At 41.1% G+C, this 24,616-nt stretch overlaps 1 protein-coding gene across 5 annotated transcripts in view; it reads left to right on the top strand.

The window, feature by feature from the left end:
• Positions 1-24,616, top strand: part of GSAP (gamma-secretase activating protein) — a 99,707-nt gene that overhangs the window by 37,789 nt on the left and 37,302 nt on the right. For all 5 annotated transcript variants that reach the window (XM_019744568.2, XM_019744572.2, XM_019744569.2 and 2 more), the window contains 6 exons: positions 15,356-15,433; positions 16,814-16,891; positions 20,237-20,329; positions 20,454-20,671; positions 22,260-22,329; positions 22,854-22,936. In XM_019744568.2, coding sequence (XP_019600127.2) covers positions 15,356-15,433; positions 16,814-16,891; positions 20,237-20,329; positions 20,454-20,671; positions 22,260-22,329; positions 22,854-22,936 — 620 coding nt within the window. The remainder of the gene's footprint in view (positions 1-15,355; positions 15,434-16,813; positions 16,892-20,236; positions 20,330-20,453; positions 20,672-22,259; positions 22,330-22,853; positions 22,937-24,616) is intronic.

Raw genomic sequence — 24,616 nt, 5'->3', positions numbered from 1 at the left:
TTCATGTCCTCTGCCCATTTTTTAATTGGGTTGTTTGTTTTTCTGGAGTTGAGTGAGTTTTTTATAAATTTGTGATATTAACCCCTTATCAGATATATCATTGGCAAATATCTTTTCCCATTCAATAGGATCCCTTTTTGTTTTATTGATGGTTTCCTTTGCTGTGAAAAAACTTTTTAGTTTGATGTAATCCCACATGTTTATTTTTTCTCTTACTTCCCTCGCACGAGGGGATACACCAGTAAAAATCTTACTCCGGGTAATGTCTGAGGAAGTTTCTTCCTATATTTTCTTCTAGGAATTTTATGGTTTCAGATCTTACATTTAAGTCTTTACGGCATTTTTAACTTATTTTTGTATATGGTGTAAGGAGGTGGTCCAGCTTCATTTTTTGCATGTGTCTGTCCAGGTTTCCCAGCACCATTTATTGAATAGACTGTCTTTACCCCACCGTACATTCTTGCTTCCATTGTCATAGATTAAATGGCCATATAGGCATGGATTTATTTCTGGACTCTCTATTCTGTTCCATTGATCTATGTGTCTGTTTTTATGCCAGTACCATGCTGTTTTGATTACTGTAGCCTTGTAGTATAATTTGATGTCAGCTATTGTTATACCTCCCATTTTGTTCTTATTGCTCAAGATTGCTGAGGCTATCTGGGGTCTTTTATGGTCCCATATAAATTTTCGGATTATATGTTCTATTTCTGTGAAAAACGTCGTTGGTAGTTTGATAGGAATTGCGGTGAATATGTATATTGCCTTAGGCAGTATGGACATTTTAACTGTATTAATTCTTCCTATCCATGCACATGGTATGTGTTTCCATCTATTTGTATCTTCTTTCATTTCTTTCTTCAGTGTCTTATAATTTTCTGAGTACAGAGCTTTTACTTTTTTGGTTAAATTTATTCCCAGGTATTTTATAGTCTTTGAAGCAATTGTAAATGGGATTGTTTTTTAAATTTCTCCTTCTGATGTTTTATTATTGGTAGTATAGTATCATGCCATCTGCATATAATGACAATTTTACTTCCTCCTTGCCAATTTGGATGCCTTTTATTTCTTTTCCTTGCCTGATTGCTGTGGCTTGACTTCCAGTACTATGTTGAATAGAAGTGGAGAAAGTGGGCAACCTTGCCTTGTTCCTGATCTTAAGGGGAATGGTTTTAGCTTTTCCCTATTGAGTATGATGTCAGCTGTGGGTTTATCATATATGGCCTTTATTATGTTGAGATATGATCTCTCTATTCCCACTTCCTTAAGGGTTTTTACCATAAATGGCTGCTGGATTTTATCAAATGCTTTTTCTGCATCTATTGATATGATCATGTGATTTTTATTTTTCAGTTTGTTAATGTGGTGTATCACATTAATTGATTTGCGGATGTTGAACCACCCTCACATACCAGGAATGAATCCCACTTGATCATGGTGTGGGATCTTTTTAATGTATTGCTGAATTCTGTTCTCTAATATTTTGTTGATTAGTCTTGCATCTATGTTCGTTAGAGATATCGGCCTGTAGTTTTCTTTTTTTTTGTGATGTCTTTGTCTGATTTTGGGATCAGGGTGATAGTGACCTCATAAAAAGTGTTTGGGAGCCTTCCCTCCTTCTGGATTTCTTGGAACAGCTTGAGGAGAATAGATGATAATTCTTTTTTGAATGTTTTGAAAAATTCACTTGTAAAGCCATCTGGCTCAGGGCTTTTGTTTGTTGGGAGATTGTTGATTACTGATTCAATTTCCCTGGTGGTAATCAATCTATTCAGGTTTTCTGTTTCTTCTTGAGTTAGCCTTGGAAGGTTGTATGCTTCTAGAAAATTGTCCATTTCTTCCAGATTGTCAAATTTGTAATTTCTTAAAATTTTTTGTATTTCTGCATCTGTTGTCACTTCTCCTCTTTCATTTCTGGTTTTATTAATTTGGGTCCTCTCTTTTTTTAATGAGTGTGGCTAAAGGTTTGTCGATTTTGTTTGTCCTCTCTAAAAACCAACTCTTGGATTCATTGATCTTTTGCATTGTTTTTCTGGTTTCTGTTTCCTTTATTTCTACTCTGATCTTTATTATCTCCTTCCTTGTACTCCCTTTGGGCTTATTTTGCTGTTCTTTCTCCAGATCCCTTAAGTGTGAAGATAAACCGTTGATTAGTGATGTTTCTTGTTTCTTTAGGTAGGCCTGCAATGCTATGAATTTCCCTCTTAGGACTGCTTTCGCGGCATCCCACAGATTTTGGGTCGTCGTGTTTTCATTTTCGTTTGTCTCGAGATATCTTTTGATTTCTTCCTTGATCTCATGATTGACCCATTCATTATTTAGTAACAAGTTATTCAGCCTCCATGGATTGGTGTGTCTTCCAGTTTTTTTCCTGTAGTTCATTTCTAATTTCGTAGCACTGTGGTCAGAGAAGACAATTGGTATGATTTCAATTTTCTTAAATTTATCAAGACTTGTTTTGCGGCCTAACATATGGTCTATCATGGAAAATATTCCATGTGCGCTTTAGAAGAATGTGTCTTCTGCAGCTTTGGGGTGAAATGCTCTGAAAATATCGATTAAATCCAAGTGGTCCAATGTGTCATTTAAGGCCGTTGTCTTCATATTGCTTTTCTGTCTGGAAGGCCTGTCCCTTGTTGTCAGTGGTGTGTTAAATTCCCCTACTATGATAGTGTTACTGTTGATCTCTGTGTTTGCTTCAATGTATTAGGTAGATCCCCTAGGATTCTTGGTCATTGCTGGGGGGGTCTTATGTAGTATGTGTCCTTTATATTTGACTTGCACCACTTCTCTATTCTCCTGTGCGTGTGCTCCAAAAGTGACTGTTGTGTGTATTCTCTTGTTCAAGTTGAACTTTAATTGCTTTTGGCTTGTCAGTAGGTTGGATTGACTCCTACGCTGTCTAGTTGTGAGCATTGGCTCTGCCCACAGTGGATGAGCTGCTGACCCAGGTGAGGCTTGACCCCCATGAGGTCTTGTGCCTGTAGAGAGTTCCCTCTGGGTGTGTCACTTGTAGGTCAAACCCGGTATTACTTTGGTTTTGTCTGGAGTTGGCCTCTGGGTGTGTTGTAGGGCCCTGGTGTAGGGCGATTTCAGAACAAACCAAATCAACAAGCACAACAACAACAGCAACAAGAACAGCAAAGAAAAAAACCAGATACACTCACATGTAAAAACAACCGATAACCCACACTCCACACAGGCAAAAATATCAAACACACACACACACACATAAAAATCAATACAGAAAAATGGAAAGAAGGAAGAAAAGTAGGGCAGAGAAAATAAAAAAGAAAGGAAGAGAGAGGTAAAGGGGAAGATGTATATATATATATATATATATGCTAAAAATGATACTAACAGACACACAAAAAAGCAGCGCCAGTCTTGACTTAAGCTCACCAAACAATCTCCAGGTTGTCCTCTTTTGTACAAAGAGTCCTCTCCGTCTTGTAGAGGGAGAGCCGGCCACCTGGTGCCCAGAGTGACCCTGGCACTGCAGTTCTAGGTGCGCGGGGCTATGGGCTGTGGTTGGTAGTTTTTACAAAGTCAGTGCAGTGTCTGCTCTCGCCTGCACATACGCGCGCTGAGTGCACCACAGCCGGCCCTGTGCCCAGGTCTGCTGAGTCTTAGGCATTTCTTCCCTTGGGGGTGTGGGGGATAAGAGTGGAGGTGTGTGGGTGTGTGGAAGGCTCGATATTTCTGAGCTGCTGAAGGCCCTGAGTTGCCTCTGCCATCTGCTGTTAACCCCACATGTGTCTCTGCAGCTGTAATTGTCCTGCCGCAGCAGCCCAGAAAAGGTGGGGGCTGGGAAGGGAAGTGTCTGCCATCTCACAGCCCAGCAGTGTCACACTCTTCCCAGGCTCTGCCCTAGGTCACTGTTGCAAAGCGGCTTTTTCCAGGTCCTGAGCACTACAGCTCCTCAGCACTACAGCTCCTCTGTCGTCTGACACTGCTCTTCAGTTCAGGGACCAGCTTGAGACTCTGGAAGGGCGGGGGTAGGATTGCTGTGGGAGAGTGGGGGAAGGGGCCCAGGTAGGGCTTTTGCTGTTTTGTTTGACCTAGGGCCCAGCTGGAGATTTCTGCTGAGGTTACTGCCTCAATCATGGGATGCGCTGCTCTCTCGGCAGGAGAGTTCAGCTGTGGGACGCAGAGAAAGAGCCCATCTCCTGGCTCTTGTGATCTCTGTTCTGTGTCCTGGGACCCCCACGTCTCCCAGCCGCGGATGTGGGCTGCATCTCCACACCACTCCCTTCCCTTTTCCCTGGCTCACCCAGTTTGCCCACCTCCGAGTAATCCTCGTAGGAGCCTCTTAGCTGTTCTGTGTGATGAGCAGCGTGTCCTTTGATGGGTTATAGATGTTCAATTTGTGGTACCTTCCAGAGGAGAACGCAAGAAGACCACCCCGCTGCCGCCATTCCTCTAGACTCCATTCTTTGATTCAGCTGAGCTGGTGGTAGAATCTAGTGCTTGACAAGGATTGTGCTGAATGGAGTGTTAAACCTTTGGGTTTTTTCCTGCTCCGTGCTCCAGCACACTTCAGGGAAATGTTCCATTCTCACCAATAATGGTGACCCAACCATGCTCTGACCTCTAAGAAGAATGGGATGTGGGGCTGTTGGCAGCTCATGTCACTTTAAAGATACACATGTTTAGACAGTGCTGGAATCATGGGGAAGAGACACTCTATTTCTGTTGGGACGCTGCTGGGATGTGACATCACCCTGTGGCTGTCAGTGGCCACTTTGCTTTCATAAAGGGAAAGACCACCTGAGAATGACGCCAGCACAGTGGAAGGAGGCAAAGCCAACAGGTCAGGAGAGATGATTCCTGTTGACATCATTGGGCACGCAGGAAGGAGAATCTCTCACAGAAGCCCCTGTGGACTTCCTGAAATACCTCATTAGCCAAAACTAGGTCATGAGTCCCTGCCTCATCCAATCACTAGCAGGGGGTTGGGAGAGGGGACTGGTCACCATAACTGGCTTGGACCGTCTGTGATTCCTTCCAATTGAGCATCCACAAGAAGAAGGCAGCATGTGTGCTGTGTGAGCAAGCAACACCATCCTGCCACAAAGGAGAAATGGACAAGGGAGCTGAGGGTTCAAAGCCAAGGGAACAGAAGACCAAGAGCGTACAACATGCAAAGGTGCAGAGTTGTGCCAGTTAAGTCCAAGTATTACATCACTACACGCTCCTCATACTGGAGGATGCAAAACAAGAGTACCCAATACATCTTTCTGAAGCAAGACATTTATTGAAAGGTTTGGAAAACCAAGGGCTTTAATAAGAACCATCCCCTCCCCACAGAGCAGGGGAGGGAAGAAGGGCCCCAGGAAAAACAGTCCAGTCTGTGAAGTTTCACCCATCTGGGGGCCGAAGTGGTGGACCTGCAGCAATGGTGGTCCCTCCTCCTGTCTCCCAGGAAGCTCCAGGACATCCTCCAAGGAGATCCTTCTGAAGGCCCCGGCGATGCTGGATGCCACGGCGATGCCAGATACCCTGGCCGGGAATCCCACGCAGAGACGCCATGGCACTGGTCACATCTCCGCTGTCTGCTGGCCCAAGTCCTCTCTCCCACGGCTCCTTGGACACAGCATGTGTATTTCTTGTACTGCTGCGACCTGCAGTTTGCATCCAGCCTCTGGCCGATCTCCCCCACCACGTGGTCAGGCTCCCTGGACCTCAGTTTCATCTATTTCAGCCTTTAAAATGCAGGGAGCCAGGCATGACATCCCTGGAGTCTTGCTGTAGCCCCACGTTTGCTGTCAAAAGTCTATAGGGGCTTTACTTGACTGCGTCTGCAGCACCCCTTCTTTGGAGGCAGACAGAACAGTTTTCGTAAGAAGTTGAAGCACCCCCTAACCACCTGCCGCCGGCTCGGCTTGATGTTTTCTGTGTTTCCACTGCTGCTGCTGGTGCTGTGGCTGGAGAGAGAGTCCCCAGGGTGACATTGGGGGGCTGGGCTAAGGATGGTGCTGGAACCTGGTCCGTGCTCAGGAATGGCAGTCGTGGAGCCTGGTCTGTGCTCCGGAGTGGCGGTCCTGGACCCCCGGCTGGGCTCAGGGGTGGCGGTCCTGGAGCCCTGGCTGTGCTTGGGAGTGGAGGTCCTGGAGCCCCAGCAGTGCTTGGGAGGGGAGGGCTCAGGGGTGGTATTTCTAGACTCCCGGCTGGGCTCAGGAATGGCGGTCTTGGATCCTGGGCTGGATGGAGGTGGGGTGGTCCTGGACTCAGGAATGGTTATGCTGTACTCCTGGATGTATGTAGGACCCGCAGACTCTTGGGCCTTCTGCCCTGGCTCGTGGGCCATAGGCTGCTGCTCTGCCTGCTGGCAAATGGACCACTCGGATTGAACCTCCTGGGCTGGGGAGGGGCTGCGGCTCTGGAACTCAGGAGGATGGAAGGGCTTCACCTTAATGGTTCGAGTCCGGAATTTTAAGTTTTTTCTGTGTAAAATGCGGTATGTGGCCAGGATGTTATTGCCTATTTTGTTAGACAGAGTGTTCTTGATGTCTTCATAGCGAAAGCCCAGGTTCACCATTTCTTCTATGACCCAGGTGTCTATGTCATCACTGGGTGGCTCAACATACGGCTTCAGTTCTTCCTCTTGGCCCATGTTCAGCCAGGGATCTGGCATGATGGCCTTCAGATCGCCTCTCTGCTCAGGGTTGAGGTTCAGCAGTGTTTGGAGGAGGTTTGCCACGTGAATGGACAGGTAGCTTGGCACCACATACCGCCCTCTGGCTATCTTCATCATCAGCTCTGGCCAGCTCGTCGCATGGAAAGGGACGGTGTCCGTCAGCGTCTCATACAGCAGCACTCCCAGGCTCCAGATGTCCGAGGCACAACTGTCATACGTTTCGCCCAGGAACAGTTCTGGGGCTGTATATAAGAGAGTGCCACAAAACGTGCTGCGTTGATGGATGTTGGAGGATGCGCCAAGTCCAAAGTCTGCTAGTGTGGCATTCATCCGAGCGTCTAGCAGCACGTTTTCTGGCTTCAGGTCCCGGTGAGCAACGCCCTTCTCGTGGCAGTAGTGCACTGCTGACACCAGCTGCCGGAAGATGCCGCGGGCCATGTCCTCCGACATGCGGCCGTGGGCACGGAGGTAGTCCAGCAGGTCCCCTCCGGGCACGAACTCCATGACCAAATAGAGGGATTCCGCCCAGCTGATCACGTGGAATAGCTGGATGATGTTAGGATGCTGCAAGTCTGCCATGCAGCGGACTTCTTGCAGGAGAGAGCTGCGCGTTTTGTCAGAGACCCGTTGTTTGATGATTTTCACAGCCACCTTCGTCTGCGTGAGAACGTGCATGGCCACCACTACGTTGGCAAAGGTGCCCTCGCCGATGGATCCAATGAGCTCGTAATGGGCACTGGGGGGCTCCTGGTCAACAGGGATGTCTGTAAACTCACGTGACATGGTGACCCGCTAGCTACACTCACTGATGATACTAACAGTGCTCTCCAACTGTGCTCACAAACAACTGTACTAACTACGCTGCTAATAATAATAACTATACCAACTGTGCTGACTAAATATACTATCAATAGTACTAACAATGCTAATAAACAATAACTATGCCAACTACACTGACTAAATGTAATAACTGTACTAACAATACTAACTAATAATACTAAAAAAAAAGGGACCAAGGAAAGAAGAGGGAAGGGAAAAAATAAAACGGGGGGTGGGGGGTGGGGGGAGGGGCTAATAAACAATAACTATGCTAACTACAATACTAAGTAATAACACTAACTAAAAAAATGAGACCAAGGAAACAAGAGGGAAGGGAAAAAATAAAACGGGGAGAAAACCAGCTAAAACGTCCAAGTCCAACAGGTCACCACAAATCAGCTTCCTGGGCTATAACGGACAGCAAGCTCAGCCCAGCCAGGGCCTTATATAGCAGCTATGGGTAATTTCATCACACTGCTGCTTTATGAGCTCAGAGCCAGAAACTGACCATGTGTGGCTAAGGATAAACTACAGTGGTTTTCTCAGTTTTGGGTTTCAAGACCTCTTTACTCTGAGAAAAAGGGGGGACCCCGAAGAAATTTTCTTTATGTGGGCTATTAAAGACTGATATTTACTTAATTAGAATTTAAAGTCTGTAGGATGCTTTAAAAAGAGAAAAAAAAAGTGTAGTTTTTCCAGGGGTGGATAGTGTTACATTTTGAAAAGCCCTTAAGATAATTTGTTTCCACTCCCTCAGCCAAGAAATGGTGCTGCCCTTTGAGAAGCACTACTTGGGTGTATAATAAAGTAACTTTTTATGTAAAATGATCATTTAAAAGGCATCTACAAGCAATTATTCTTAAAACCAGCTTGTGCTTATTAATACCGCAGCTTAGCTGAGTAGTTCCCTCAGAAAATACTTTCAGGTGTGTATTCATTTTGGATACCTTCATTTTTTTTGTTTGTTTGTTTGTTTTGTTTTAAATAAATGCAACCCTGTTAAAAGTGAATTTGCTTCCAAAAGTGGCTACTTCATAGGCATAAAATTGGCTGGGCTCAGGGGAATCAGATTGAAATAATGCTAGGGACATGAAGTCTACCAATTTTCACTATTGATTCAATGCAGTTAATTGTTTGCACAATTTCAGTTTCACAACTTCCAGAAGTAAGTGTTGCCTATTTTTCTCTAATTAGTAAATTACCACATGTCAATGTTCGGTACATTGTTTAGAACAGATTTGTTGTCAACTTTTGTGTCAGTTTAAAATAATCTACTTCAAATCATGGGAAAATCGTGAATATTTAGTGATATATTGGATCTGATCTCAGTTTTCTTGAAGAGATACTTTTTTTCTTTAAGCTCTGCCTGATCCACTGTCCTGAAGCTCCAGACATAGCTGAAACGTTTTAAAACTAAACCATTAAGTCTTTCAGACTATACCTCCCATGTTTGTCCCTTAGCAGCACACAAAATGGAATGAAAGAAACATCTTGGAATTATTATAATTCAATGCATTTGGATAACTTATTTGTGCCGTATTTATTTCAAGTGTGTTTTTGTTCTTAAAATTCATCCATTCAAGTTTGTCTTCCTCACCAGCTCCCAGTCGCCATTACCTTTCCATTAGGGAACTCTGATGCACCTCTTCCTTTGTCTTTGATCTGTCGTGAGCCTTTTGACATTATCGGTGGTGTTTTGGGTCCTACAGAATGCCCCTCCCCATGTCCCCACACACTCAGGATTTATAGTGACACTCATCGATACTGAGATATTCTGAGAAATACTTCTGTTCTAATTGATACCTGCAAAAGTACCAAATTGGACACCTAACATGGTTCCTGAAAGCAGAGTAACTTACAACTGTAAAGCCTCCTTTTGTCTGTTGTTGGAAGGTTGTGTGCTTCTAGAAAATTGTCCATTTCTTCCAGATTGATTAATTTGTTGGCATACAGTTGCTCATAGTAATTTCTTAATTTTTTTGGATTTCTGTGGTGTTTGTTGGCACTTCTCTCTCATTTCTGATTTTATCAATTTGGGTCCTCTCTTTCTTTGTTTTGATGAGTTTGTCTAAAGGTTTGTCAATTTTATCTTCTTGAAAACCTGCCTCTTGGATTCATTGATCTTTTCTATTGTTATTTTGGTCTCTAATTCATTTATTTCCACTCTGATCTTTATTATCTCCCCCTTGTACTCCCTTTGAGCTTATTTTGCTGTTCTTTGTCCAGATCCCTTAAGTGTAAGAATAAACTGTTGATTTGTGACATTTCTTGTTTGTTTCCATAGGTCTGCATTGCTATGAATTTCCCTCTTAGGACTGCTTTCGCTGCAGCCCATAGATTTGGGGTCATTGTGTTTTCATTTTCGTTTGTCTCGAGATATCTTTTGATTTCTTCATTGATCTCATTGTTGACCCATTCATTGTTTAGTAACATGTTATTCAGTCTCCATGTAGTTGTGTGTCTTCCAGTTTTTTTCCTGTATTTGATTTCTAATTTCATAGCAGTGTGGTATGATTTCAGTTTTCTTAAATTCATTGACATTTGTTTTGTGACCTAACATGTGGTCTATCTTGGAAAATGTTCCATGTGCTCTTAATGAAGACTGTGTTTTCTACAGCTTTGGGGTGAAATGCTCTGAAAATATTGATTAAATCCAACTGATCAAATGTGTCATTTAAGGCTGCTGTTTCCACATTTATTTTCTGCCTGGAGGACCTGTCCCTTGTTGTCAGAGGTGTGCTGAAGTCCCCTACTATGATAGTGTTACTGTTGATGTCTGTCTTTATGTCAGTCAATATCTGTTTTTTATGTTTAGGTGCTCCTATGTTGGGTACATAGATGTTTACTAGAGTTATCTCCTCTTGTTGGATCGATCCCTTTATTATTATATAGTGCCCATCTTTGTCTTTTAATATATTCTTCATTTTAAAGTCTATTTTGTCAGGTATAAGTGTAGCTACTCCAGCTTTTTTCTCATTTCCACTCGCATGAAATATCTTACTCCATCCCCTCACTTTCAGCCTGTGTGTCTTTTCATCTCAGGTTAGTCTCTTGTATACAGCATATGCAAGGGTCTTGTTTTCTTATCCACTCAGCCACCCTATGTCTCTTGATTGGAGCATTTAATCCTTTTACATTTAAAGCGATTATTGGTAGGTACATAGTTATTGCCATTTTGTTATTTGTATTTCTGTTCTTCATTACTTAGATGTTTCTCCTCTTTCTTCTGTTTACAGAAGCCCTTTTAACATTTCCTGCACTGTTGGATTGGCCATGAATTCCTTTAGCTTATGCTTTTCTGGGAAGCTCTTTATCTCTCTTTCAATTTTAAATGATAGCCTTCTTGTATAACGCAATCTAGGTTGTAGACCTTTGTTTTTCATCACTTTGAGTATCTCTGCCACGTCCTTCTGGCCTGCAAAGTCTCTGTAGAAAAGTCATTTGATAGTCTTATAGGAGTTCTCTTGTATGTAACCCGCTGTCTTTCTCTTGCTGCTTTTAGGATTCTCTCTTTGTCTTTAACCTTTGCCATTTTAACCATAATGTGTCTTGGTGTGGACCTGTTTCGATTTATCGTGGTTGGAACACTCTGCACTTTCTGGGCTTGTATGTCGGTTTTCTTCACCAGGTTAGGGAAGTTTTCGGACATTATTACTTCAAATATGTTCACGATCCCTTGCTTCCTCTCTTCACCTGCTGGTATTCCTATGATGCACATGTTATTGAGCTTCATGTTATCCCAGAGGTCTCTTAAACCATTTTCATTGTTTTCTATTCTTTTTTCTTTTTGTTGTTCCATTTGGATGATCTCTGCTAACTGTCTTCTAAGTTGCTGATTCGATCCTCTGCTTCATTTAGCCTGCTGGTAATTCCTTCCAGTGTGTTCTTTATTTCAGTAATTGTGTTCTTTAGTTCTCACTGGTTGTTCATTATGATTTCTACATCCTTCTTTATGTTGTCTTTAAGCTCCTTAAACATTCTTATCATCAGTGTTCTGAACTCTGTCTCTGATAGGTTGGTTACCTCTGTTTCATTTGGTTCCATTTCTGGAGGTTTCTTCTGTTCTTTTATTTGGGACATGTTTCTTTGTTTCCCCATTCTGGCTGACTCTCTCTGTTTGCTTCAATGTATTAGGTAGATCGCACTTAGTTCTTGCTGGGTTATCTTAAGTAGTATGTGTCCATTATATTTGACTTGCACCACTTCGTTCTTCTCCTCTGCGTGTGCTCCAAAGGTGACTCTTGTGTTGTGTATATTGTCCTGTTAAAGAAGATCTTTAATTGCTTTTCGCTTGTGAGTAGGGGGGGTTGACGCCTAGGCTGACTAGTTGTGAGACTTGACTCTGCCCACAGCAGGTTGTTCTGCTGCGTGAGGGTTGACCCCTTATATGTGGTTTGGTCTCTATGGGCTCTTGTGCCTGTAGAGAATTCCCTCTGGGTGTGTCACTTGTAGGTCAAACCGGGTAGCACTCTGGTTTGGTCTGGAGTTCGCCTCTGGGTATGGTGAATCTTGTGCCTCTTAAGCTGGGCCCTGGTAGGGCAATTTCAGAACAAAGCAAATCGCCAAGCACAACAACAAGAACAAAGAAAAAAGTCAAATACCTTCACATGTAAAAACAACCGACAACCTCCACTCAACACAGGCAAAGATATCAAAGATATAAAGACAAAACAGAACAAAACAAAACCAAAAGCAGCGCCAGTCTTGGCTTAAGCCCACCAAGTAATCTCCAGGTTGTCCTCTGCTTTACCAAAGAGTCCTCTGCGTATTGTGCAAGCAGACCTGGTCACCTGGTGCCCAGAGTGACGTTGGGACTGCAGATTTAGATGAAGGGGGGCTGAGGGGTCTGGATGGTAGTTTCTACAAAGTCAGTGCAGGTTCTGCTCTTGCCTGCACATGTGCACACTGAGAGTAGCACCACCAGCCCTGTGTCCATTTCTCCTGAGTCTTAGGGAACTTCTTCCGTGTGCGTGTGTGCGTGTGTGTGTGTGAGTGGCGGGCGGGAGATTTCTGAGCTGCTGAAAGCCCGGAGCTGTGTCTGCCACTTACTGCTGATCCCTGGGAGTGCCTCTGCAGTTGTAATTGCCCTGCCCTAGGCAGGCCAGAAAGGGTGGGGGCTGGGGATGGAGGGGTCTTCTCTGTCCCAGCCCAGCAGTGTCACACTCTTCCAGCAGGCCAGATAAAGTGGTGGCTGGGGTGGAGGAGTCTCTTTTCTCCTAGCCCAGCAAAAATCACACTCTTCCCAGCCTCTTCCCTGGGTCAGAGCTGCACGCCAGTCTTCCATGAGCCTGAGCACTAAGGCTCCTCTGTAATCTGACACTACTCCTCAGTTCAGGGGCCAGTTTAAGTCTCTGGAAGGGTGGGGGTAGGATTGGAAGAATGGGGGCAGGGGCCCAGGTATGGAGTTTGTGTCCTTTGTCCAGCCTAGGGCCCAACTGGAGGTCTCACTGAGGTTATTGCCTCAAATGCTGTATATGCTGCCCCTTCAGCAGGAGAGATCAGCTGTGGGACGCAGGAAAAGAGCCCACCTCCTGGCTTTTATGCTATCTGTTCCGTGCTGGCATCCCCTGCATCTCTGCAGCTGCGGATGCCTGCCGCGTTTCCACAGCCGAAGGTGTGGGCCGCGTCCCCACAGCCACAGATGCAGGCTGCGTTTCCACCGCTGCAGATGCGGGCCACGTCTCCACTCCATTCCCTTCCCTCGCTTGCACAATTTGCCCACCTTCAAGTAATCCTTGCACGAGTCTCTTAGCTGTTCTGTGTGATGAGCAGAGAGTCTTTTGATGGGTTATGGATGTCCCGTTTGTGATAAGATCCAGAGGAGAACTCAAAAAGTGCGCCCCGCTGCCGCCATTCCTATGACTCAAACTTCCGGGCCACATTTTAAGTGCTCAGTAACCACGTGTGGCTAGGGGCTATCATGTTGGACAGCACAGATAGAGAATATTTCCATTATCAAAGAAAATTCTATGAGTGGGGCAGATTTGCAGAGCCTATGTACACCTCCTGTCACCTTGCTATGTTTTTTCCCCACTTTGGGGTTGGGAGGGAAATTAAGCCACAGCCTAACTATTTGAAATATTTGCTTATGAGATCTGAATATGGCTCTCAGTGTATGTAATTGGGTACATTTATTCTACATCTCACTTTAACTTTCTTCAAAGCAAGGAAAACAATAACCTCAATTCTCTAAAGAATGGTGTGCGGGGGATTTTCCTAGAGTGGAGGTTGTCATCTTATTTATATTGTTGACATTTCATGGTTGTTCCTCAGGATGGATTCATTAGTGAATTATTACTGGTATGACTATGTCTAATCCTCTGCAAAACGTATTTTTTAGGGAGGTTGTACTAGTTCACTCTTTCACTATTATTATTTGAGAATGTTCTTCCTACTGTTCCCGTGACAGAATTGATGATCGTTTTTAAAACTTTGCTAATTTGAAAAGAAAAATAGGGTGCCTTGTTTTAATTTTTATTTCTTTGTTATTAGTGAAGCTGAACTTTTAACTTTGTTAACTAAGCATGTCTTTCTCCTTGTGATCATGGAATATAAAAGAACAGAATAAACCAGTCGTTTTTTTGCTGGTAATATGTTTTCTATATGAAAGTAATCAAAGTGCTACATGGGACCTTTGTAACTCTTATAGTTATTATTTTTGTTTATGCTTTAGTATAGCATTACTTTTATTCTTAGTGAGTCTGCTGTCATTTTAAAGAAAATGACATTGTGTGCTTAGTAACCATAACTGTAATTTTATATCTGATAGAATTGTTACTACTTTTATCTAATAAAGCTAGTCTTTTTTGTTTATTTTGTATTTAAGATATTGCAATAATATGTACTTCTAGCAATGCATTGCAGTCTTAAATGTCATTAAAAATAGGCACAAATGGTAAATATTATAAAGACTGCTTATAATAATCCTTAAGCAGCCTTCTCAGGGGCTTTTTTCCTATGTGATTCTTTGCTAAAGGAACTAGTACAGTATAACAGAGAAAATATTGTGATTCGCTGAAGTATTGTAATGATTGAATCCACACAGCTAATTAAATATTAGCTTGGGGACAAGAACCCAGGTTTCCAGACTCCTTGTCAAGTTCCTTTCCACCAGGGAAATCTCTTATTTCAGTTAATCACATAAAAATTGTCATTAGACTGAAGTATCAGTTTAAGCATAATGCCCACATTTGTAGGTCCTTGATGGACATTATCTAGCTGTCCATATAGCAACAGTCGCTGGAGATGATGTGCGGGTTTGCATATTGAAGGAGGTGGGAGGGCTGAGGGTGTTCTGGGGAGATGGCTTAAGGGAAGGCCGTCAGGGCTCATCTGGAAAGGTCACTCTATGCCAGGAGCTGTCTTCTTCTCCCTCGGGCCAAGGCCCTTCATGACCTAAATATGGGTGGGTAGGGGGCTCACACATCATGTTTGCTCTTATTTTCCCAATTTGCCTTTCATTCTAGATAAATAAGAAGACTGGAAACTTTCTGTAGAGAAGAGACACATTTTAGATAAATCAGGGTCTATCGCTCTTAGTGATGACTAGAAGACAAGCTAGCTAAGAGGGCAGAGCAGTGTGTGTCTGTTAGGGGCATCTCATGAAGCTCTGGACACTTCTGTAGTCTCCCATGACGTCCTACCCAGGACTGTCTCCATTCACTTTTCTACCCTTCAGTAGCCTACACAGTACACTGCTTATGGTGGGTGCTGAGGCGTTGTGAAACTGAAAATTGTTAGCAGCTTGTTAATGTACCATTTCTAGAACTCGGAAATAAAAATGAGGTAAATTGAGGCAGGACATCTAAAGGAATGGAAGTAAGGGTAAGTGGTTTAGGAAACTTTTTATTTGTCTATGATTCTACTAAGCTCTACTAAATTCCTTCTTACTTCTAGGAAGTTTGTGTGTATGTTACAGCCCGAAGTTTGACTCTTGGGAACAAATCACGTATTCAGTGTTTTACTTTCATAAAGGTACTTTTCATTTATTTTGTATTTTACATAATCACTTTTTCCAAATAGTAGCAAATTTGATACATTTTAAAGTCTTATTACTTTGCAATAAATTTTATCAGTACATTCTATATCTGTATATAGTCTGTATATATTCTATATCTATATATAGCTGTATATATTCTATATCTATGTAATACATATTTCCTGAAGAAATTCACTAGTGATAAATATTAAATTAGCTAATTATTTTCATATAGTATATATTTTTTATCCTGACCTATATCTTTTTCTAGGCCTATAAACCAATCCTAATGGATGTATTTGCCCAAAGTGTGTTTCTTTTTTATTATTACTAATTAGAAAGTATCAACAAACTTAACTTATAAAGGTACATAAGGATTTCGTTTAAAACTTTCATGGTCTCAGAACTTAACAGGTCTTAGAACTAAGTACATTTATTTCATTTCACTCATCTGTTGCCCAAGAAATTGATATGTCCAAGTCAGCGTGGGGAGCACAGTGAAATGCCCAACCTTTTCCATTTCTGAAGTCAGCCACAGTATGACCTCTTAACAGTTTAAGTCTGACCCATGCTAAGGAGTATTTATTTTGTTTGTTTAGTTTCTTCAATTAGTGTCTATATAGTCTATAACGTGGGTAGAGTTAACATTTTTTAAAGATGAATTTTTTTCAAAATGTAAAATATTTCATGCCAGGCCATGCTGCAGTTTACTATTCTGTGGGAGTGCCTAATGTTTTCTTCAGAAGTTAGTTTGAAGTAAAAAAGTTCAATACTTACTCAATAATGAAGAAACTGAATGTAACTTCAAACTAACCACATAGAGATGCTTTAATAGTGTAAGTTTGATATTTTGTGGAAAGTTTTCACACATTTTCTAATGATTGATGATTGAAACCAGTAAATAAAAGTTTTCTGAAGATGAAGGGTTAGAAAAATGGAGAGTGAAGACTAATACACTGAGTTTAGTAAGTAGTCTACTACCCTTTCTAAGTGACTCCGAAACGTCTCAGAACATCTTAATGACGTCAGGGATGTGTCAGTGAGCCACCGGGTCTCCTCCATCTCTTGGATCCTTAAGTGGATTCCTTTGGCTCCTTCCCTCTCAGCACAACCTACCTGTTAAGGTCTAAGATTATAGAAAAACCCGGAACAACTCCTGCAATGTGACTGCACTCAGCTCATGCACCTTCAATGCTGGCTTTTGGAGAATGATGGGGAACCGGGAGATCTAGACGTTGAAGAGGCTTACTTTATCAGTGTCACAGGTAGTAAATTATGCGAGTATTACATAGAGTCACTGCCTTGCGTGGAATTCCAGCTCTTTGTTTCTTAACATGCTTTCTCTGGCTTCCTGTTCATGGCTTCTCTCTCCACAGGGCACAGCAAGACCTTCACTGCTGCTCTCGGGAGTGCCGACTCACGTGTGACGCAGGGCATTACTTTTCTCAACCTTGGTGAGTGAGAGAGAGAGGCATCTCTGTTCTGAGCCATCCTTCCAATACATGCTATGCCTCATCCTTTTATATCTCATTTTCTTTTCTGGTCACCCCATTTTCTCATGCCTCTTTGGGACTTGGATCACTGACCTTTTTGAAGCCTGACAGGAGAGGGTTTTCTCTGGAAACAACTTCTCCCCGCCCCAACTCCATCAGCCTTTTTATGGTGGGGGAGGTTTGGGAGGAGGAGTACATCTCTCTTTTTAGAGAACCTACGCTGTGAGCTTTCTTACGTTTTTAGTAGCAATCCTAAAAGCCATTTGTTTGTATAAAAATGATGACAGTACATGAGGTGTTCCCTTTTTAAAAGCCCATGAGAAATAATACATGATGTTGGTCCCTGAGTCTGGCGAGGACAAAGGCATTAGGGAAATGGTCCATTTCCCTGTTGCTAATTGCTAAGAGCTTCCAAGTCCCCCAAGTGATTTATGGATCAGCTTGAGTGAGTTGTTTTTCGCTGAGTAAATATGGTAAAGGGAACTTGAGTAGTATTAAGGGAATCTATGAGGAAGAAAATAAAGAAGGGGTTTATTGTACTGCTCCAGTGAAAGCAACTTCTCCATGCTAGTTGGGGCACAAACAGGTCAGCACAAGACTAAACTCAACGATTGCTTGCCTACGTGTGAGACATGGCACAATATTTAAAAAGGAAAAGCTACTATCATGACGTAAGTTTAGGCAGGTGTGATGTGAGGGAACCGGGCAAACTTGGAACCAAAAAAATATGAATATCCGTGAAAAGATTTTTTGTTTTGAATGATACTATGGGTAAGATGAGATATCTTATGCTAAGTGGGCCAGTATGTGGCACATTTTATCGTGAGCTCTGAACCTGTGGGAAATTGCCTTGGAGAGGCCTCATGCTACTGCTTCCTGTGGTAAGAGAGATAAATACAAGATTTCTGTCTTGTCTGGGACTTGATTCTTATCAGCAGTGCTATATATGAGCATCCCATCTCAAGCGTCATGTGGGAAAGTTTCCACTAAAAACAACTTGGCATTTTGTGAGGTCAAAGTTATCTTTTTTTTTTTTTTTTTCACCCCTGGGAATGACTCTTGAAAATGGTAGGCATGATTTAATCTACGGTCTTCAGAATGAGAAAAGGGGGGAAGTACCAGAGCTTTGTGAAAATAAGTTATCTGACGTAGGTCAACGTTCCTTCTTAAACATATTTTACTTTATAGACACAAAATTGTACCCAGTTAAAACTATTCTAGAGGTAATTTTTATGACAACAATATTGCTTTTTTGAGTGATGTATTTTTTTTCTAGTAATTGCATGAAATTTTTCAAAATGTCACTGATCAAAATGGGTTTATATTGATTGAAATATTAAAAAACAGAGTTTTTTGGAAATTTTTTGTGACTCCCCAAACACCTCTCTATAAGAAAGATATGTTTATAAATAAAAAGCTACCATTTTAAATGAGTATTATGTGCTGTTTTACATAAGTTATCTTGATTATTACAATAATTCTGCTTAGTGATGATATCCCCAGTCTACAGACAATGAAACTGAGGCTCAAAAAGGCTGAAATGTGTGCTCAGCCTTCTTTTAGTGTCTCTTACAAGGGGCACTATATTAGTTTCGTATTGCTGCTGTAACAAATTACTATAAATTTAGGACTTAAAAAACACACAAACATTCTCTTATGGTTCTGGAGGTCAGAATTCTGAAATGAATCTTGAGGAGCTAAAATCAATATGTAGGCAGAAATGGTTCTTTCTGGAGACTCTAGGGAAGAATGCATTTTTTGCCCCCACTAGAGGTTAGCAGTTCTTGGCGTGTGACCATATCACTCCAATCTCTTTCATCATATGGTCTTCTCTCCTGTAGACAAATCTCCCTCTTACAAAAACATTGGTGATTACACTGGGTCCACTGGATAATCCAGGATATTCTTCCTGTCTCAAGATCCTTAATCACATCAGCAAGGTCCCTTTTGTCACTTAAAGTAATATACTCACAGGCTCTGGGGATTAGCCCATCAACATCTTTGGAAGCCATCATGCAGCCTACCACAGGTAGTACTGACATTTTTGGTGCGACAGTAATTCTTTGTGTGAGAATGTCCTGCACAGTGAGGCATTTAACATCCCTGGAGCCCCACTCACCAAATGGCGGTAGGAACCCCCCCTCTACCCCAATGATTGTGACAACCCAAAACACTCTCAATATATTTCCAAATGCCCCCTATCCCAGAGACATAGTACCATCCTAATTAACTGGTTAGCCTAGGTCATTTGATACCCAAATCCATACCACTGTGCCCTACTATATTATTATTTGTGTTTTGCTATTTCAGGTTTGCCATAATTATATAACTGCAACCATTTGTGCTAAGCACTTTAATATCACTTAATCCACAGTGACTGAAAGGACACTTATAAGCCAGTTGGTTGGAGTTTTACATCCCTTTTCCCTTCCTTTGCACATAATGCCTCCTATGCAAACGATTAGCATATATTTCTTTGCTTCTTAGAAAAATGAGTTTCCAGCTGGCTCACTTATAATTTAAACGTTTTAGCTATATGAAATTCACTACTATTATGTGAGTTTCTGTTTTCCTACGATCCTAAACAATTATTGGTACTTCTACCCTCCCATTCACCAGAAGTCTACTTTTATACCTTGGTTCAATCTGTATACAAGTGTTCTTGGTACAAAAATATGTAGTGCAGGGACGTGAAGGTGTGAATTCTAGGCAGCTAGCTATGCAGAGAAATCAATTAGGACTTCATGAAGTGTCAGAATGCCTGCGGAGATTGTTTTGATGAGTATCAATTTAAAGTTTCTCTAAGCAAAATGCTGATGATCACGATGATAATAATGACAACAGAGATGAGGATGGCTATGGTGAGGATGATGAGGTCAAACACAGGAGACTACATTTTAGAGCTTCCCCAAACTGGCAGAAACGGAAGGAAATTCCCATGAGAAGCTATTCCCAGCCTACCAGAGTAAGGAATAATTCATAGTGCTTAATATTTTTTATTCTAATGTACTCCCAAAGACCATTGAGAGTCCCATAAAGCCACAATTCACTTAGAAACAAAACTATAGATTAAATTAAGGTAATCATGGCTAAATGTCTGATGAAAATTAGCCACCGATAGAAATAAATGAGATCTGGCTGGTAAGAAGAAATGTACTGACATCAGAGAGATTGGTATCATGTTGGTCAAACTTTTGTGTTTTAAGAGATTCAAAGAAAAATAGGGATACTGTGAAGTTCTGGGCTTTATCTATACCTGTATAGCTCTTACCACATGTCAATGGCCCACATCTTTCTCTTTTACAGACTATTATGTGGCTGTTTACTTACCTGGTCATTTCTTTCATCTACTTAACATTCAACACCCAGACCTGATCTGCCACAGTTTGTTTTCGACAGGTATGGCTGTAGTTTTTCTCCCACAACATGGTCCATATGGGTTTGTTTTGACTTTAATGTTTATGTTTGGGTGAGAGGTGAGAGGGGGTCCTTTTATTTGCTAATCTACTTTTTTTCCCCCCAGGAAACAATGAAGTGATTGATATGCTACCTCATAGTCCTTTACAGTCACTGTCAGGGTCCCTGGTACTGGACTGGTGTTCTGGAAAGCTCTATAGAGCATTCCTCAACCAGTCGTATTTACTAGAGTTTCTATGGAACACCCGCCTGGACTGTGAGAAGATAGCCGTTTTGCACTGTGTGCTGTCATGTGGCCGCGACCCACAGTTCCTGGAAGCAAAGGTGGAAACATAGCTTAAGTTTCAAAATTGGCAAATAGACAATATCAAATGTATTTATGTCGTGGCTAGAAACGAACAGAAGTTATTTTTATTTGTTAACAATTAATTGAGGTTTATGGGCTCTATCCTGACTTGAATGTATTCTTCTCTGGTGCTCCTTTTTGTGGATCCAACCAAACCTCTGGCGGTAAGGGTGCGTCTGTTCCTCTGACTCCTCTCTTTTCCACCTTGTGAATAAATGTTTAGCTACCTCAGTAACATTTAAAGGAAGTGCTCAGTAAATAATGAGTTTCTCAAATACCTGCTTTTCCACCTTATCTATATTTGGTGTATGTCGTCAAATGGACTAAAATCTGGTGGCATGTATTTATTATGTTTTCAATAAAGATAGTTTACATTTTAATTGCACATTACAATTTACAAAGCACTTTTACACATTTTGTCTTTTAATTTTATAATTATTCTGTGAAGTCAGAGAAACCCTCTTATTAGACTTAATTGGAACCAATGGGTGGTTGGTTAATTGAAAAAAAAGATATCTTAAACATTTTATTTTAACCTGAAACATATAAATGTACATTTATTCACCCATCTTCTGATGTAGATTAAGGCCCTTTATTTGTATATCAGTTAATTGAAGTTCACAATCATTTTTCTTACATAAAACCTCTAGTAATGTATTGTCTCTGATTTCCTATTACTTTTTTGTTCCCTAAGGAGATCAATAATTTCAAAGCAATCTATGAATATAGGGCACTTTTTTCTCAATCTTTTATAGTTGCCTCACTAACATTTAGTTTTTTAGTAAGTGTTTTAGAGACATGCTTTTCAGCCTTTCCAAAGTATCCAGCTTTTTTGACCCAACAGTACTTTTTTGCATCCATATTTCACTTACCTGTGGTAATAGTTTATTAAATTACCTGATTATAAAAATAAGTACAGTTAGCATGAAGAGATTTGGAAATAAAAACAACTTATTGGTAGGAGCAGAAATGTGAGTATGTTACTCATGGCTAGGCAGGTCTTAGAGTACCTGGCAATCTAAGGTAAGGAACGAGGGGCTTTATTCCTCCAGCAGGTGGGGATGGTTTTGGAGACTTAAGAGAGAGCTGTTGATATCACAGGGATTATCCCTCCCTTGGGAGCATGGTAGAGTGATGCTCATAAAAGTTAAATAGTGTGATAATGTTCACACTCATTACTGAGCTGGAATTCAGACCCAGGTCTCCTGCCTCCAAGCTTAGTGGGTTTGTTTTCTCCTGTATCCTATAGCTTTCCCTGCTGGTACTTTGCTAAAATAGGACCTCCTCTAGCAAAAACAAACATTGGGTTGAGGAAAGCTTATTTGGATCCCAGCCAAAGGCACTTATTAAAAAGATGTGTAAAAAGGATCTCATTTATAATACTGTTCCACCCACACAGTCTTGCATTATGTATTAATATCTTGAAGGTAGTATAGAAGTGAGTATATGCTTAGGCAATTTCAAAATAGGTACAGATTTTAAAAGATTCATATATATTTTATACTTCTTTGGTGGTGGGGGCAGGGGGCAGATTTAAATATTAACAGAGTTGTCTTCTTCTTAAAGATTATTCAATGGGTTTCTGAGAACATCTCTGCCTGCCATTCATTTGACCTCATTCAGGAATTTATAATTGGTAGGTATTGCTGATGTTTGCATGTTAAGTTGAATCCTTGACCCTTTTGCTTAAGGGAAAACAGAAAATTGATAATGTCTCAACCTGTCAAATTGCAGGTTAGGAATTTTTTTTTTATTCTATTGCAGCCAGCAGCTAATTAAATTTCATTCTCTTGTGGTTTTGTGACAAGTTGTGGCTGTTCAGAGACTGATGAGATATAGGATATGATTTTGATTCTATAACCTCATTAGTGATTTTTTTTTTCAGTGAAATGTAACTTTCTTCTTTCTTCATTTTGTGTTGGCTGATTCTATATGAAGTGGTATAATGCCATTTGAATACATATAAGTGCCAAATAATTTTTAAAAAATTATTCTCATTGTCAAAAGCAGAACCTAAACATTTTAATCAGTAGATAAAATCATGATGGTTAAGGTTTAGAGGATGAAAATCTTTATTGGTTTGCTTGTCTTGGCAAATTACAGTGTCTACTACCTTATTATTAAACCATGTCTATTTTTTTTCTTTAAAAACCTGTTTAGCTTCTTCATATTGGAGCACATACCCAGAGACAAGTAACTGGGATAAACTTTTGCCATATTCCTCTGTTCTCACTTGGACTACAGTAAGTTAATGCTTTATATTCCTTATGTAATTAAAATTGACTTACAGGTATGGGTCAGTTGTAAGATATTTCTGTCATAGTGACCAATATTGTGATTTCATTTCAATTTTGACTGATAAGGAGCTGAGTTGGCATTTTTCTGGCAGAAAAATAATAGTGAATCCTTGCTGTTGGCCATAGATATTGGTACAAAACAGTGCAGTTGAAGGAGAAGATACAGGGTATTTGTTACTCTTCCTAGAACTACCAAGCAGAACTAAGCCTCTATCATCTTCAAATGGTATTTTAATTTTATTAGTGACTAGAATGGATTAAAACATTTCTTAGGGTTTTATAAATGAGGAATGCTGGACCACTGCTATTAATCTGAGAGAGTCTCTTAGTAGATTAGCACCTTCATGACTCCTTCTCCCAGCCTTATAAAGAAAATGTGTAGTAACTCTAGAGCTTTACAATCAGTGAATGTTAGTTGTCTTAAGCAAACTCACTCCATTTAACCTTTTCTTCCTGTTGGTCCAGACTCTCTCCTTTTTAATTAGGAAGTACTGAGCTAAAATATTGTTCATTTTTTCTTGAACGTGGTGCAATAAGCTGGGCTTTGTTGGATCAGAAAATGAAAAGCACATACAGGCATCCCCTGAAAAAGGTTCTGCTTCTTCTCCTTTCATATGTAGATGTTAGAACTACACACTTAGCCTGGAAGTAGAGGTCCGTATCACAAAGGCATTTAGAAAAATAAATTGAATTCAGGTAACACAGTCCTAGGAAAATATGTACTAGGATAAATTGTGACAATTCCCGTTTTGTGTTTAGACTAAATACAGTCCTTAAAAAAGACATATCACCTGAGTTTGATTTCTACATTTTTGGTATGCGCAATGGTAGTGTTTTCCCAAAGGCCCTTTCTTCTTGTGTTTTACTGTTAAACTTATTGAACTTCCATGCCTCGCTGTAGAATTATAAGGGGAAGACCTGAGCTTGTTCCTTCTTTAGGTCCTCACTGTTTTCTTTAAGAACCCTTGTGAATATACGTGTAGACTCTGTGGTAACGTGGCAGGAAGTTTGCAGGTTAAACCACCCAGTGTCAGGAAATGTACCTCAGCTTCCTTTCCTCACCACCCATCTCTCTTTCTCCTGCCCTGTGAGGCTCAGGGTCTGGGAGGCAGGGACACAACCTCTAGTTCCCAGGGTTGTGTTTAAAGATGGAGCGCGTGTTACTTGGATGTTGTGTGAGAATGTCAGCCTGACAGGCCCGTCTCCATGTTTGCATTTGCCATGAGTACGTGGCAGAGGAGCAGTTGTGGACATAGAGAGTGACATCCTGCAAGAAGTACAACATAAAAAACCCAAAGTTATAACCATCTGTGTGCCAAACTCTTTTTAGGGTTTTCCATGTTGCTTTAAAGTTCTTGTGGTTGAGGTACATTACCTTAAAGATCTCTTCTAATCCTGAAATTCTATAAATCTATGCTTATCTTTAGCAATGATGTAAACCAATTTTTTTCCCGTTCTTTAATCTGAAAATGCTCTTAATGCTACACTATTAATAAACACTTGTCACATTCAAAAACATTACTTTCACACTTCTGTATGGAGGAAGTTTATTTCTGTAAATGACTGAATTGGATTTTTTTAAGATAGTAGAAAATATGGTGTGCTTACACATTTATAATCCTGAAT

The sequence above is a fragment of the Rhinolophus sinicus genome, linkage group LG09 (genome assembly GCF_036562045.2).
Source record: "Rhinolophus sinicus isolate RSC01 linkage group LG09, ASM3656204v1, whole genome shotgun sequence".
NCBI classification, from domain to species: domain Eukaryota; kingdom Metazoa; phylum Chordata; class Mammalia; order Chiroptera; family Rhinolophidae; genus Rhinolophus; species Rhinolophus sinicus.
This window is presented reverse-complemented; position numbering and strand designations above follow the sequence as displayed.